At 37.5% G+C, this 15,696-nt stretch overlaps 3 protein-coding genes across 3 annotated transcripts in view; 2 read left to right on the top strand and 1 right to left on the bottom strand.

Moving 5' to 3' along the window:
• LOC134819958 (ceramide kinase-like) overlaps positions 1-15,186 on the bottom strand; it is an 87,271-nt gene extending 72,085 nt beyond the window's left edge. The window contains exons 1-8 of the mRNA XM_063830123.1: positions 15,078-15,186; positions 14,856-14,944; positions 14,061-14,188; positions 13,629-13,720; positions 13,373-13,443; positions 13,040-13,170; positions 12,457-12,556; positions 12,044-12,172 (exon numbers count right to left, since the gene is read on the bottom strand). Coding sequence (XP_063686193.1) covers positions 12,044-12,172; positions 12,457-12,556; positions 13,040-13,170; positions 13,373-13,443; positions 13,629-13,720; positions 14,061-14,188; positions 14,856-14,944; positions 15,078-15,106 — 769 coding nt within the window. The 5' untranslated portion in view covers positions 15,107-15,186. The remainder of the gene's footprint in view (positions 1-12,043; positions 12,173-12,456; positions 12,557-13,039; positions 13,171-13,372; positions 13,444-13,628; positions 13,721-14,060; positions 14,189-14,855; positions 14,945-15,077) is intronic.
• On the top strand, positions 133-1,828 carry LOC134819469 (5'-3' exonuclease PLD3-like). Its single transcript, XM_063829423.1, has one exon. The coding sequence runs from the start codon at positions 285-287 to the stop codon at positions 1,482-1,484; it is 1,200 nt and encodes a 399-aa protein (XP_063685493.1). The 5' UTR covers positions 133-284; the 3' UTR covers positions 1,485-1,828.
• On the top strand, positions 2,039-4,322 carry LOC134819779 (epimerase family protein SDR39U1-like). Its single transcript, XM_063829919.1, has 7 exons — positions 2,039-2,158; positions 2,467-2,541; positions 2,828-2,949; positions 3,151-3,233; positions 3,436-3,591; positions 3,774-3,998; positions 4,147-4,322. The coding sequence occupies exons 1-7, from the start codon at positions 2,039-2,041 to the stop codon at positions 4,320-4,322; spliced, it is 957 nt and encodes a 318-aa protein (XP_063685989.1).
• Positions 15,187-15,696: the final 510 nt, after the last annotated feature.

Raw genomic sequence — 15,696 nt, 5'->3', positions numbered from 1 at the left:
AGTAACCGTAAAATTCAATAGAGGAAAAATAAGACTACTTTTATTAACAATTTGAACAATTTGAGAAGATTTAAACACATAAAATAAAATGAAAACAAATATCTTTTAATCATATCCCTACTCCTAAGATGCAGCAAATTCTGCTGACCCTGCTCCTGCTCCCCCTCTCCTCGTATACCCTGTCACTTGACCCTACTTCTTGTGAAGAACTAAGGATTGTGGAAACAATTCCTGACGGTCTCACCTTCGCCAACTCCTCCCTTCCAAGAAATGAGCCCACCACTATGGCTCTTACTCAGCTACTCGATGCAGCCCAACTTAATCTTGATATCGCTGAGTATTACTTTGATCTGAGACCCAGCCCACCTGCCGAGGATGGATCTGATGAAGATGGGAGGGATATTTGGAGTGGTTTACGGAGAACTGGGTTGAGATTAAAAGAAGCCGGAGGTGGATTGAGGATTGTGCACAATGTTCCTGATAAGGAGTTTCCTGATCCTGATACCAAGGATTTAGCGGATGCTGGAGCAGCAGAAGTGAGGTATCTCGACTTTGAGAAACTGATTGGGGGTGGGATAATCCATACTAAGTTGTGGGTTGCTGATCAGACAAGCTTCTATCTTGGGTCTGCAAACATGGACTGGCAATCCCTTCGGCAGGTCAAAGAGTTGGGAATCCTGGGTATAAACTGTCGAGTTATCGCTCAGGATCTTCAAAAGATGTTTGAAATTTACTGGTATCTTACAACCAACCCAGTTCCTGATAAATTCCCTGCATCGTTGGATACTTTATACAACAGCAACAATCCCATGAGGTTTAAAACTATGCAATCAAACACTGTGATGACAGCCTTTTTAGTTTCAAGCCCACCACAGTTTTGTACAAAAAGCCGAACTGTTGGAATTGATGGTCTGATACATGTGTTGGACTCAGCTGAGAAGTTCATCCACATTGAAGTAATGGACTACTTTCCCGCCATTATCTACACTAATCCTAACAAATACTGGCCAGTTATAGACGATGCGCTGCGCAGAGCTGTGTTTAACCGTGGAGTTGAACTTAGGCTCCTGGTAGGTCTGATGCCGCACAACCTGTCCCGATCTGATGAATACCACTATCTCTCCAGCCTTGCAGCTCTTGATGGCAGCGGAAGAGACCATAAAGTCGTCAGTAAAGTCAAACTGTTCATCATACCAGCCTACACACCCGCACAAGAGCGTCTGCAGTACGCGCGAGTCAACCATGCTAAATTCGTTGTTACAGATAAGAACACGTACGTGTCTACAAGTAACTGGTCTGGAGACTACTTCACCAGTACTGGGGGGATTAGTATGATCATGGAGAACGGGGGAGGGTGTGGTGTGTGTGGGACTGTGGCTGGAGTGTTTGATAGGGACTGGGCCTCCGAGTATACCAAACCTCTTAGACCCTGGGGTCCTGGGGGTGATGGTGTGGAAAGTGAGGAGACCGCTGTGATATTTTGATTGGTTTTGCATTTTTGTATGTGATTGTATTTGTTATGACGTTATAATTCATAATTATATTTTATATACATCGCTTCAATTTTTAAATGTTCAAGGGGTAGTTTTTGACAAAAAATGATTGATTTAAGTCAATGTTTATTTTGTTGCTAGGCTTCTTCCATTAGTATTGCGGGAGTGGGAGATATTTTTCATGACTTTTGTAACCTTTTTTTTATCAGTGACCACTGTCTTTTTATGATTTCTTTTAGAATCGGTCTAAATTATGTAATGCGTTAAATGTTTTGTTTAATTGGTCTACATGTTTTGTATCTGATGAAATATTATTCAACATTATATTTTCTAGATCTGACAATTAGCATCTTCATTTTTTATTTAAAACAGTTAACAAACAATTTCAAATGATTCATCTGGAAACTATTGGTAGCTGAAAAGTATTTCAATATTCGTACATACATACCATACAATATAAGAATTCCGGTTAATTATGTATTATATAATATCAGTGTTTTGTGCCACTGTAAGCGTAAAATTGTAACATTGCAATTTGCAGTAGTATGGCAGGGAGCGTCAAGAACATAGTGATAGGTGGAGGCACTGGTAACATAGGGAAATACCTTGTCAGCAGTCTCATCAAAGGGGGTCACAATGTTTCCGTGATTTCCAGACAAGCATGGGTAGGTACATAATAACAGAGGCTAGGGGCCATGATTAGCGATATTTCGAATATCTGTGCGAGTTCTTCTTCTCAGGAGTATACTCTGATACTGAATCCTTTACTTACTTATTACAAGTACTTAAACAGTATTTACATACCTTAAGGTTTTGTAGATTATTGTCCGTCCTCTATTGTTTCTCAGATTGTTTATTGAATTAAAATTATTGAAACAGTTGTCTTCGATAGGTTTGATTAGATGGGGGTGAATGAGTGGATGAGCCAACAAAAGCAACTGTTAAATCTTTAAATCATATCTTAAATTTTCAGGCCTTGAATAAAGCGTCAAAAGTAGCTCCTGCTGATGGAGCAAGACATCAGATGGCAAAGAATTTCATAAGCTGGGTAAGTCAAACTCAATTTGTTTTAAGTGTTTGAAACCGATCACAAATCACAATCAATGGCAACCAGTTTGATGTGCCTTATTTACCCCTTGTAAGTTCTTGTTCTCATTCACCGTACGGCGTACTGAGGGGGGGAATGCAACGTCAATTAATGTCAGTATTCCATAAAAACCCCAAACTGACATTGACATTAATTGACATTAATTGACATTAATTGACATTAATTGACATTAATTGACATTAATTGACGTTGCATTCCCCCCGTACTGAGAGACTTTTTTCTACAGAAAGATATTGATAAAGATGGACTGCCTTTGGACACGGATGTTGTTATAAATTTATCTGGCCAATCAATTGGCAAGCCGGGACCTTGGATAAATTCAATAAAGAAATCCATTACCAGCAGCAGGTTCGTTAACTACTATTTAGTGGGTAATCACTAGTAGTAGTAGTAGTAGCAAGGTTTAGCAGTAGCCAAGTTTAGTAACAGCAGTAGTTCGAAATATTTTTAGGGAACTGTAACAATTCTTAGATCGAAATTCTTAGATCGCAAGTTATTTACTTTTGTATTACACCTGGCAGATCATAACAATTGTTCAAACATTTTCAGAATCGACACAACAACAAAACTTGCCAAAGCAATTGCTAAATCTGAGGCTCCTCCAAAACTTTTTATATCTGCTTCTGCTGTTGGTAGGTTGGTCTTCTTCAAATATTTGCCTAGTTACTAGTTAGAGATATCTATAATCTATATCTCCATAGGAATAGTGTCACATTTCATAAAACTCGTGATCGTGGTGGCTTATTTTCCCCGTGATTTCAAGTGTGAATGCCACAGAAGACGCTCAAACGAAATGATGATGATTTATTTTTAAATTCCTTATTCATTATTTAGGAGTGTACGGTCTGGATGCCGAGAAGACATACACAGAGTCAGACCCTCCGGTAGCTAAAGGAAAGGAAACCTACTTTACCGACCTCTGCTTGAAGTGGGAGGAGAGCTCTAAACTAACAGAGGAATGTCAAACCAGAGTTGTTAACCCTAGATTCGGTAAGCTTTAAAGTTCCTCTTTATCTTTATCAGAAAGTGAGAGCACGTCTTGATGGAATATGATAAATTAAATCTTTGATTGGTCCAATGGTCCTATTTCCAATATCATATAAAACGTTGTTCTGACCAAACAACTCAGCTGCTTAATCAGTAGTGAGAAGTAACTGTAACATCGCAATCAGGGGTGGTGCTGGCATACAACACAGATCCTATGAGAATGTTGTTACCACAAGGCCTTCTTTTTGGTGGAACTGTGGTCGGATCAGGTGAGCAACCCTTCCCCTGGATACACATTGACGATACAGTGAGCGCCCTGGAGATGATGATTGAGAATGAGGAAGTCAGTGGGCCTGTCAACTTTGTGGCTCCTCAAATTGTCGACAACTCTCAGTTCACTCGGGCGTTAGGTAACTTTACTTTGTTGTTATTATTATAATAGTTTCAATACTATTAATGATTGTATACCTCATGTACCGGTGTAACCCTATGCAGCGTAATTATTTCAAATATTTAATTAGTAAAAATACACACTCTTTACCTCTCTTAACATTTCAGCTGATGCGTGTATGACTAGTGTACAGAAGATCACCTTGCCTGCACTTCTTGTTCGCCTCATGTACGGAACAGAAAGAGCAGACTGTATTCTTTTAGACAGTCCCAAAGTTGTCCCTCAGAAACGCTGTTCAAAGTTCAAAAAGTATCATATAGGAATCATAGGAGTTTATGGATAATATACACACGCACTGACATAATCCCATACGACTAGGAACCTAGCACCGGTCTAGGGAATCAGTGCTGCGAAAGAGGGATATGAACAAAGTGGAGATAACAAGGTGACCATGCAGCAAAGACGGGCATTTCGCTTATTCAGCATACCACTTGTAGCGAGCCCGGTTAGTTTTTATTAACTTACCCTAACAATCATAGAACCACTTTGAAGCGAGCCCGGTTAGTTTAGTAACTTGAACTAAGCAGAGACGCACTTTGTAGCGAGCCGTTAGTTTTAGTATCTAAACTAAGCAGACCACTTTGCAGCGAGCCTGGTTAGTTTTAGTATCCTTAACTAACAAGCAGCCACTTGTAGCGAGCCCGGTGTAGTTTTTTGTATCTTAACTAACAATCAGAACCACATTGTAGCGAGCCCGATTAGTTTTAGTATCTTAACTAACAACAGACCTCTTTGAAGCGAGCCCGGTTATTTTAGTAACTTAACTAAGCATAACCACTTGTATCGAGCCCGGTTAGTTTATTAGTATCTTAACTAACAAGCATACCACTTTGTAGCGAGCCCGTGTTAGTTTTTAGAATCTTAACTAAGCAATACCACTTTGTAGCGAGCCCGGTTAAGTTTTAGTATCTAACTAAGCAGAACCACTTTAGTAGCGAGCCCGTAAGTTTTTAGATCTTAACGTAAGCAGACTCTTTGTAGCGAAGCCCGTTTAGTTTAGTATCTTAACTAAGCAGACCACTTTGTAGCGAGCCCGTTTTAGTTTTAGTAACTTAACTAAGCAGGACCACTTTGTTAGAGCCGGTTTAGTTTAAGTATCTTAGACTAACAAGCAGACCACTATGGTAAGCGAGCCCGGTTAAGTTAAAGTATCTTAACTAAGCAGAAACACTTTGAAGCGAGCCCGGTTTAGTCTCTAGAATCTTAACTTAGTCAAGAACCACTTTGTAGCGAGCCCGTTAGTTTTAGTATCTTAACTAAGCAGACACTTTGTAGCGAGCCCGGTTAGTTTTAGTATCTTAACTAAGCAGACCACTTTGTAGCGAGCCCGGTTAGTTTTAGTATCTTAACTAACAAGCAGACCACTTTGTAGCGAGCCCGGTTAGTTTTAGTATCTTAACTAACAAGCAGATCACTTTGTAGCGAGCCCGGTTAGTTTTAGTATCTTAACTAAGCAGACCACTTTGTAGCGAGCCCGGTTAGTTTTAGTATCTTAACTAACAAGCAGTACCACTTTGTAGCGAGCCCCGTTTAGTTTTAGTATCTTAACTAAGCAGACCACTTTGTAGCGAGCCCGGTTAGTTTTAGTACTTAAATAAGCAGACCACTTGTACGAGCCCGTTTTATTTTTAGAATCTTAACTAAGGCAGATCACTTTGTAGCGAGAGCCCGGTTAGTTTTAGTAATCTTACTAAGCAGAACCACTTTGTAGCGAGCCCGTTTTAGTTTTTAGTATACTTAACTAAGCAGAACCACTTTATGTAGCGGGTGCTATCCCGTTAGTTTTTAGAGTATCTTACTAATCCAGACCACTTTGTAGCGAAGCCCGGTAGTTTATAGTATCTTAACTAAGGCAACCACTTTGTAGCGAGCCCGGTCAGTTTGTATCTTAACTAAGCAGACCACTTGTAGCGAGCCCCGGTTAGTTTAGTATCTTAACTAAGGCAGGACCACTTTTGTAGCGATCCCGGTTGTTTTAGTTATCTTAACTAAGCAGTCAGAACCACTTTGTAGCGAGCCGTTTAGTTTTAGTATCATAACTAAGCAGATACCACTTTTATTGCGAGCCCGGTCAGTTTTAGTATCTTAAACTAAGCAGACCACCATTGTAGCGAGCCCGGTTAGTTTTAGTATCTTAACTAAGCAGACCACATTGTAGCGATCCCGTTTAGTTTTAGTATCTTAACTATGCAACCACCTTGTAGCGAGCCCGGTTAGTATTTAGTATCTAACTAACTAAAAACAGCAACTGCTATGTCGATTGCGTATTGTAAATACAAGGGACAATAATACTGCTAAAGTTATTAATATCAAATAATTACGATAGTTTGATAAATAACTTTTTAAAGAGAGATTCTGTCGCAGTGAAGCCGGTCTGCCAGTAGTGATGGATAGTTGCAGGAATAAATTTACTATACTTGGAAACTTACGTCTTCACAATAAAATTCACACTGATGTGCATAAGAAAGAAATCTAATGGAAAGGAAATCAGTCGAACGCTAAACAGGAAATAAAAAACATGATACTCCACTTAAAATACTATACGAAGAACTAAATCATAAACTAACTTTAAAAAAAACATAATAGTTTGCCCTTAATTAAGCTGGCAAAAACACAAACTTATAATATCTGTACCTTTTTCTGTTGTACTTCTTCAACTCATTAGGGACCCCCGTAGTTATCAGTAGTTAGGATGCGAGAATTGTTTTCTTTTATTCTTACATTATTTGCTACAGCCCCCCATGTTATGCGGTGTGGTAATTTAATTACTGCACCGTGTTTGGTGGAACCCTAACATAATGTGTTTTTTGGTTATACTGGGTACTGGATACATGGGGTATACTTATTGCTTCTTTCTCCTTTTATTATATCTGTGGTTGTTTATAATACTGAATCCTGTATATTATGTACTGTTTGAGAAAGATTAAAGGATAAAGAATGTGTGTCATGTAGCCCATGCAGACTACACAAAGTACCCACAACTTCCAGTACTCTCTACCTGAAACACACAATCAGAAGTAACACCAAGCTCAAAAAGCTAGCCAATGGAACACTGTAACCATGACAACTAGCCAAATGGGAAGCAGGAGATTGGTGTGTAAAGCCAGTGATGATTTCCTTTAACAACTTGTTAAGTTCTGTAGGATTGCATAATAATGTGTTTTTGTGGTAAAGCAGCTTACCACAGCCAGTTTTAGTGGCTAGTAACCGCAAGTATACAAAGAAGCAATCTGGGCATATTACAGTAGTCTTGCACTGTAACAGTAGTAGTTGCCTTGTAACTAGTAGTAGTTACCGTATAGTTACCTGTAACAGTAGTAGTTACCTGTAACAGTAGTAGTTACCTTGTAACAGTAGTAGTTACCTGTAACAGTAGTAGTTACCTGTAACAGTAGTAGTTACCTGTAACAGTAGTAGTTACCTGTAACAGTAGTAGTTACCTGTAACAGTAGTAGTTACCTGTAACAGTAGTAGTTACCTGTAACAGTAGTAGTTACCTGTAACAGTAGTAGTTACCTGTAACAGTAGTAGTTACCTGTAACAGTAGTAGTTACCTGTAACAGTAGTAGTTACCTGTAACAGTAGTAGTTACCTGTAACAGTAGTAGTTACCTGTAACAGTAGTAGTTACCTGTAACAGTAGTAGTTACCTGTAACAGTAGTAGTTACCTGTAACAGTAGTAGTTACCTGTAACAGTAGTAGTTACCTGTAACAGTAGTAGTTACCTGTAACAGTAGTAGTTACCTGTAACAGTAGTAGTTACCTGTAACAGTAGTAGTTACCTGTAACAGTAGTAGTTACCTGTAACAGTAGTAGTTACCTGTAACAGTAGTAGTTACCTGTAACAGTAGTAGTTACCTGTAACAGTAGTAGTTACCTGTAACAGTAGTAGTTACCTGTAACAGTAGTAGTTACCTGTAACAGTAGTAGTTACCTGTAACAGTAGTAGTTACCTGTAACAGTAGTAGTTACCTGTAACAGTAGTAGTTACCTGTAACAGTAGTAGTTACCTGTAACAGTAGTAGTTACCTGTAACAGTAGTAGTTACCTGTAACAGTAGTAGTTACTGTAACAGGATAGTTACCTGTAAAGTAGTAGTACCTAACAGTAGTAGTTACCTGTAACAGTAGTAGTTACCTGTAACAGTAGTAGTTACCTGTAACAGTACTAGTTACCTGTAACAGTAGTAGTTGCCTGTAACAGTAGTAGTTACCTGTAACAGTACTAGTTGCCTGTAACAGTACTAGTTACCTGTAACAGTAGTAGTTGCCTGTAACAGTAGTAGTTGCCTGTAACAGTAGTAGTTACCTGTAACAGTAGTAGTTACCTGTAACAGTAGTAGTTACCTGTAACAGTAGTAGTTACCTGTAACAGTAGTAGTTACCTGTAACAGTAGTAGTTACCTGTAACAGTAGTAGTTGCCTGTAACAGTAGTAGTTACCTGTAACAGTAGTAGTTACCTGTAACAGTACTAGTTACCTGTAACAGTAGTAGTTGCCTGTAACAGTAGTAGTTACCTGTAACAGTACTAGTTGCCTGTAACAGTAGTAGTTACCTGTAACAGTAGTAGTTACCTGTAACATTATTAGTTACCTGTAACAGTAGTAGTTACCTGTAACAGTAGTAGTTACCTGTAACAGTAGTAGTTACCTGTAACAGTGGTAGTTACCTGTAACAGTAGTAGTTACCTGTAACAGTAGTAGTTACCTGTAACAGTAGTAGTTACCTGTAACAGTAGTAGTTACCTGTAACAGTAGTAGTTACCTGTAACAGTAGTAGTTACCTGTAACAGTAGTAGTTACCTGTAACAGTAGTAGTTACCTGTAACAGTAGTAGTTACCTGTAACAGTAGTAGTTACCTGTAACAGTAGTAGTTACCTGTAACAGTAGTAGTTACCTGTAACAGTAGTAGTTACCTGTAACAGTAGTAGTTACCTGTAACAGTAGTAGTTACCTGTAACAGTAGTAGTTACCTGTAACAGTAGTAGTTGCCTGTAACAGTAGTAGTTACCTGTAACAGTAGTAGTTACCTGTAACAGTAGTAGTTACCTGTAACAGTAGTAGTTACCTGTAACAGTAGTAGTTACCTGTAACAGTAGTAGTTACCTGTAACAGTAGTAGTTACCTGTAACAGTAGTAGTTACCTGTAACAGTAGTAGTTACCTGTAACAGTAGTAGTTACCTGTAACAGTAGTAGTTACCTGTAACAGTAGTAGTTACCTGTAACAGTAGTAGTTACCTGTAACAGTAGTAGTTACCTGTAACAGTAGTAGTTACCTGTAACAGTAGTAGTTACCTGTAACAGTAGTAGTTACCTGTAACAGTAGTAGTTACCTGTAACAGTAGTAGTTACCTGTAACAGTAGTAGTTACCTGTAACAGTAGTAGTTTACCTGTAACAGTAGTAGTTACCTGTAACAGTAGTAGTTACCTGTAACAGTAGTAGTTACCTGTAACAGTAGTAGTTACCTGTAACAGTAGTAGTTACCTGTAACAGTAGTAGTTACCTGTAACAGTAGTAGTTACCTGTAACAGTAGTAGTTACCTGTAACAGTAGTAGTTACCTGTAACAGTAGTAGTTGCCTGTAACAGTAGTAGTTGCCTGTAACAGTAGTAGTTACCTGTAACAGTAGTAGTTACCTGTAACAGTAGTAGTTACCTGTAACAGTAGTAGTTACCTGTAACAGTACTAGTTACCTGTAACAGTAGCTAGTTGCCTGTAACAGTAGTAGTTGCCTGTAACAGTACTAGTTACCTGTAACAGTAGTAGTTACCTGTAACAGTAGTAGTTACCTGTAACAGTAGTAGTTACCTGTAACAGTACTAGTTACCTGTAACAGTACTAGTTGCCTGTAACAGTAGTAGTTGCCTGTAACAGTAGTAGTTACCTGTAACAGTAGTAGTTACCTGTAACAGTAGTAGTTACCTGTAACAGTAGTAGTTACCTGTAACAGTAGTAGTTACCTGTAACAGTAGTAGTTACCTGTAACAGTAGTAGTTACCTGTAACAGTAGTAGTTACCTGTAACAGTAGTAGTTACCTGTAACAGTAGTAGTTACCTGTAACAGTAGTAGTTACCTGTAACAGTACTAGTTGCCTGTAACAGTAGTAGTTACCTGTAACAGTACTAGTTGCCTGTAACAGTAGTAGTTGCCTGTAACAGTAGTAGTTGCCTGTAACAGTAGTAGTTGCCTGTAACAGTAGTAGTTACCTGTAACAGTAGTAGTTACCTGTAACAGTAGTAGTTACCTGTAACAGTAGTAGTTGCCTGTAACAGTAGTAGTTACCTGTAACAGTAGTAGTTACCTGTAACAGTAGTAGTTACCTGTAACAGTAGTAGTTACCTGTAACAGTAGTAGTTCCCTGTAACAGTAGTAGTTACCTGTAACAGTAGTAGTTACCTGTAACAGTAGTAGTTACCTGTAACAGTAGTAGTTACCTGTAACAGTAGTAGTTACCTGTAACAGTAGTAGTTACCTGTAACAGTAGTAGTTACCTGTAACAGTAGTAGTTACCTGTAACAGTAGTAGTTACCTGTAACAGTAGTAGTTACCTGTAACAGTAGTAGTTACCTGTAACAGTAGTAGTTACCTGTAACAGTAGTAGTTACCTGTAACAGTAGCTAGTTGCCTGTAACAGTAGTAGTTACCTGTAACAGTAGTAGTTACCTGTAACAGTAGTAGTTACCTGTAACAGTAGTAGTTGCCTGTAACAGTAGTAGTTACCTGTAACAGTAGTAGTTACCTGTAACAGTAGTAGTTGCCTGTAACAGTAGTAGTTACCTGTAACAGTAGTAGTTACCTGTAACAGTAGTAGTTACCTGTAACAGTAGTAGTTACCTGTAACAGTAGTAGTTACCTGTAACAGTAGTAGTTACCTGTAACAGTAGTAGTTACCTGTAACAGTAGTAGTTGCCTGTAACAGTAGTAGTTGCCTGTAACAGTAGTAGTTGCCTGTAACAGTAGTAGTTGCCTGTAACAGTAGTAGTTGCCTGTAACAGTAGTAGTTGCCTGTAACAGTAGTAGTTGCCTGTAACAGTAGTAGTTACCTGTAACAGTAGTAGTTGCCTGTAACAGTAGTAGTTACCTGTAACAGTAGTAGTTGCCTGTAACAGTAGTAGTTACCTGTAACAGTAGTAGTTACCTGTAACAGTAGTAGTTACCTGTAACAGTAGTAGTTACCTGTAACAGTAGTAGTTACCTGTAACAGTAGTAGTTGCCTGTAACAGTAGTAGTTACCTGTAACAGTAGTAGTTACCTGTAACAGTAGTAGTTTCCTGTAACAGTAGTAGTTACCTGTAACAGTAGTAGTTACCTGTAACAGTAGTAGTTACCTGTAACAGTAGTAGTTACCTGTAACAGTAGTAGTTACCTGTAACAGTAGTAGTTGCCTGTAACAGTAGTAGTTACCTGTAACAGTAGTAGTTACCTGTAACAGTAGTAGTTACCTGTAACAGTAGTAGTTACCTGTAACAGTACTAGTTACCTGTAACAGTAGTAGTTACCTGTAACAGTAGTAGTTACCTGTAACAGTAGTAGTTACCTGTAACAGTAGTAGTTACCTGTAACAGTAGTCAGGAGTAGTTACCTGTAACAGTAGTAGTTACCTGTAACAGTAGTAGTTGCCTGTAACAGTAGTAGTTACCTGTAACAGTAGTAGTTACCTGTAACAGTACTAGTTACCTGTAACAGTAGTAGTTACCTGTAACAGTAGTAGTTACCTGTAACAGTAGTAGTTACCTGTAACAGTAGTAGTTACCTGTAACAGTAGTAGTTACCTGTAACAGTACTAGTTACCTGTAACAGTAGTAGTTGCCTGTAACAGTAGTAGTTGCCTGTAACAGTAGTAGTTACCTGTAACAGTAGTAGTTACCTGTAACAGTAGTAGTTACCTGTAACAGTAGTAGTTACCTGTAACAGTAGTAGTTACCTGTAACAGTAGTAGTTACCTGTAACAGTAGTAGTTACCTGTAACAGTAGTAGTTACCTGTAACAGTAGTAGTTACCTGTAACAGTTGTAGTAATCCCAGCTATTTGGAATATGTGAGCTATTTTAGTGTTGTAAACTTTGCAAGCTAACCCCTCCCCACTGAAAGGGTTAACGAACACGTGGACTCTGCGTGGTCTTTGTAGCACTGAAATAAGGGGTAGTGAATATAAGGGGTAGAACCATACATTAGATAACAGAATAGGTATTATTATGTAAAGTACCTAGATCAAAAGGAAGTGAGATGAAAATGTTAAATCAGGGCTCAATGTACAAACATCTCTAAAATAAAACTACAAATCTAAAAGTAACCACTTCAAAGTGCTTACTTCAGAATGAATTAGTTCAGTATTTAAAGCCAATTCAGACTGGTTGCTTAACCAATGTTAACATGATCATTCAACTTAATTAGTATTTCACAAAATCACTAACAGTTTATTCTCATGTTGATACTTTTGGCCCACTCTTGCACTTCCACCAAAGAATGACAAAAGAACTGGAAATAACTATTTTTCCATTTTCCATCTTCCATCTGTAACGTTGTCTGATTAATGAATTGATCCGAATTTCCAAATAATAGATGATATATTGGATATTAGATAGGTAATTAACATCAAATTATGGCGTTCTTAGTTTTTAAAATGTGTAATATGTGTATTATATTCTGTTGTATTTTTATCACTTCGAGATGGCCAGGCCTACTCTCATGCTGTCTATATGTGATGATTAACTCTGAAAAACTAGGGACAACTGGGGAATGATCCCAGAACCTCGAGATTTCGCGTCTCTTGCTCTACCAATTGAGCTACTGACCCTGATTCTCAGAGCGAAATCATTGTTAAGACCAAAATCGAGCGAAATCATTGTTAAGACCAAAATCATAGCGTCTTTTCAAGAGTGTACACTGTACAGACTACAGCTGTACAGACTATAGTTCCCTAACAAAATTACAAATACCAATGTTGTTTATATGATGAATTAAATGTTGAGATATATACCGAATTAAATCACCAACTTTTTTGTAAGTGTAAACTCTAAGTTTGAAGAGATCACGACCCTTTCTGAATAGGTGTCTGAAGTTAAAGTTGAGATGAGAGCAGGCTCCCAACACGTCTTCTAACTTTAACTCGTACTTCTTCTGTCCTTCTAAATAAGTCAGGGTTAACTTGTAATCGGTACATCTTGCATTGTTTTAATAAATTAGGGTCCTCTAATTTTGATACATCTTTAAAAGATTTTATCGTCAAATTTGGAACATTTACAGTTGAAAAACATTAATTGAAAATAGATATAATTAATGTATAAAAGAAGATTATATTGCAAATTGAAAAAAATGGTTCTGACGAACTTTTTCCTATTCGCTTCGCTTTCCTCTCCCTCTCCCAGGTTAGTGAGAACAGTGAGAGTGAAACTTTGTACCTGACACAAGGTTGTAACATCACAAATTATATGTACCAACTAGATATGAAGATAGTATCATTATCTTATCAATGAATACTTCTAGCTATCTAATAAATTTATGCTAAGTAGTTATGAACATCAACTGAACATTTGTTGACATAAACAACTATAATTTGAACAAAAAATAGAAAAACTTGGTGTACTTTTTCCCGTTTCTCAGCATGATTCCGGTACATTCTTTCTGAAGTTCATCTTCGTCAACAGTAACTATCGGCGATGGTCCGAAAACGTATGTCTGATTAATTCTTTAATTGGAAATCAAGTTCAAAATGGGCCTTAAATTCTTTGATTATGCACAGAAAAAGTGAAATACCGATGCCCAACTATATATTATTAATAGTTGCATAGTTGGGCAATGGTAATAGTTGGGCAATGGTAATAGTTGGGCAATGGTAATAGTTGGGCAATAGTATTGATATATTGACATAAGGTCTAAATTATTATATACCCCCGGGGGGTAAATATCTACCAGACTCCCGAAATTCAGTTAAATAAGAGTTTACTTAGTTAGTTAGTTAGTTAGTTAAGTTAACCTGGTTAGTTAGTTAGTTAGTTGGTAAGTTAGTTAAGTTAACCTGGGTGGTTTGAGTGGTAGAAATGCCTGATATGGTCACTAAACTGCTCGGTCCAGGAACTACTGGTATTGCATAATCTGAGTTCAGAGTAGCCGGTGTTGAGGCTGTAGTGGCTGTCTCGTGGTCAACTGCGGGTTTGGTTTAGACAGTCAGATCTTAGATAGTTAGATAGTTAGATAGTTAGATACTTAGATAGTTAGATAGTCAGATCTTAGATAGTTAGATAGTTAGATAGTTAGATAGTTAGATAGTTAGATAGTTAGATAGTTAGATAGTTAGATAGTTAGATAGTTAGATAGTTAGATAGTTAGATAGTTAGATAGTTAGATAGTTAGATAGTTAGATAGTTAGATAGTTAGATAGTTAGATAGTTAGATAGTTAGATAGTTAGATAGTTAGATAGTTAGATAGTTAGATAGTTAGATAGTTAGATAGTTAGATAGTTAGATAGTTAGATAGTTAGATAGTTAGATAGTTAGATAGTTAGATAGTTAGATAGTTAGATAGTTAGATAGTTAGATAGTTAGATAGTTAGATAGTTAGATAGTTAGATAGTTAGATAGTTAGATAGTTAGATAGTTAGATAGTTAGATAGTTAGATAGTTAGATACTTAGATACTTATATATTATAGTGAATCAAAATTGTCACAAAATTTGGCTCCAGACATTCCGACTACTAGCTAGGAAAATATCAAATATTCCACTACATTAGACTTATTTGTCAATGTAGTTATCTGCTCAGCTTACATACAAACAAATTTTAACTATTTCTGATTAAAAATAAAACAAGCTCACATGTGGAAGTCCCACTGCTAGAGGATGAAGAATATCTCATATCAAGTTTGGTGGGAGGAGATATTCCATTTAGCAAGGAGCCACTCGGCCTAAAGGGGGATTAAGCAGTTGCATTTTCCCAATATTACAGTTTATCTATAATAAATTGTAACAAAATAAATCTCAACTAAACTATCTCCTCTTGTTTAAGATGAAGTTAATAAGATTAGTTTGATTACATACACACTGGTTTCGAGAGAACTGCTATTCATTGCAGTGCAGAATTCTTCACTTCATGTTCAGCATTTTAGGATCTTTTAACTTCCGTATTGAAATCTTAACATAGTAAAATCTTCCTGAGCATTGAATGATAAGATCATTAATTCTTACTGTACCCAAAAATGAATTGGCAGAAACGTTATCATAATGATAACGTTTTTCTTAAGTAGCTTCTTGTTCCTTTTTTCACCCGATTTACCATACAGTTTGGGACAAGGAGAAATTTAACGGTAAATCAGGGTTTTGATTTTTGACTACCAGTTTACTAGTGTAATATGTAGGCTGGTTGCAGCAGTTTTAACGTAGTCATATTTTAGTTAGGATATTGCAGTTAAGTGAATAAAAATCCGTTAGGATTAGTGTTAGATTAGATTAGATATTAGTGTTATAGATTAGGGATGATTTTGGAGGACTCGTGGTAGTTAGTTAGGTTATATATTTTGATAGACGGGGGCACGTGTTGCCGTGCAACGCAGTGCGGTTAATTTCTAATCTGCCCCATTACAACCAGTTTTTCGAGTGGCTTGCTGGGTGAAGTTTATCAAATTACCACCGCCGAAAACGCTGTAACGTGGCCGATGCG

The sequence above is a fragment of the Bolinopsis microptera genome, chromosome 8 (assembly GCF_026151205.1).
Source record: "Bolinopsis microptera isolate Bmic1 chromosome 8, MBARI_Bmic_1.0, whole genome shotgun sequence".
In the NCBI taxonomy this organism is placed as follows: domain Eukaryota; kingdom Metazoa; phylum Ctenophora; class Tentaculata; order Lobata; family Bolinopsidae; genus Bolinopsis; species Bolinopsis microptera.
Note: the sequence above shows the minus strand (reverse complement) of the source record. Positions and strands in the feature narration are given on the sequence as shown.

Bases quoted from the DNA above. Each gene is read 5' to 3' on its own strand.
- LOC134819779 (XM_063829919.1), top strand. From the start codon at position 2,039: ATGGCAGGGAGCGTCAAGAACATAGTGATAGGTGGAGGCACTGGTAAC. The intron at 2,159-2,466 runs GTAGGTACATAA...TTAAATTTTCAG, and splicing joins TGATTTCCAGACAAGCATGG to GCCTTGAATAAAGCGTCAAA. The intron at 2,542-2,827 runs GTAAGTCAAACT...TTTTTTCTACAG, and splicing joins CAAAGAATTTCATAAGCTGG to AAAGATATTGATAAAGATGG.
- LOC134819469 (XM_063829423.1), top strand. From the start codon at position 285: ATGGCTCTTACTCAGCTACTCGATGCAGCCCAACTTAATCTTGATATC.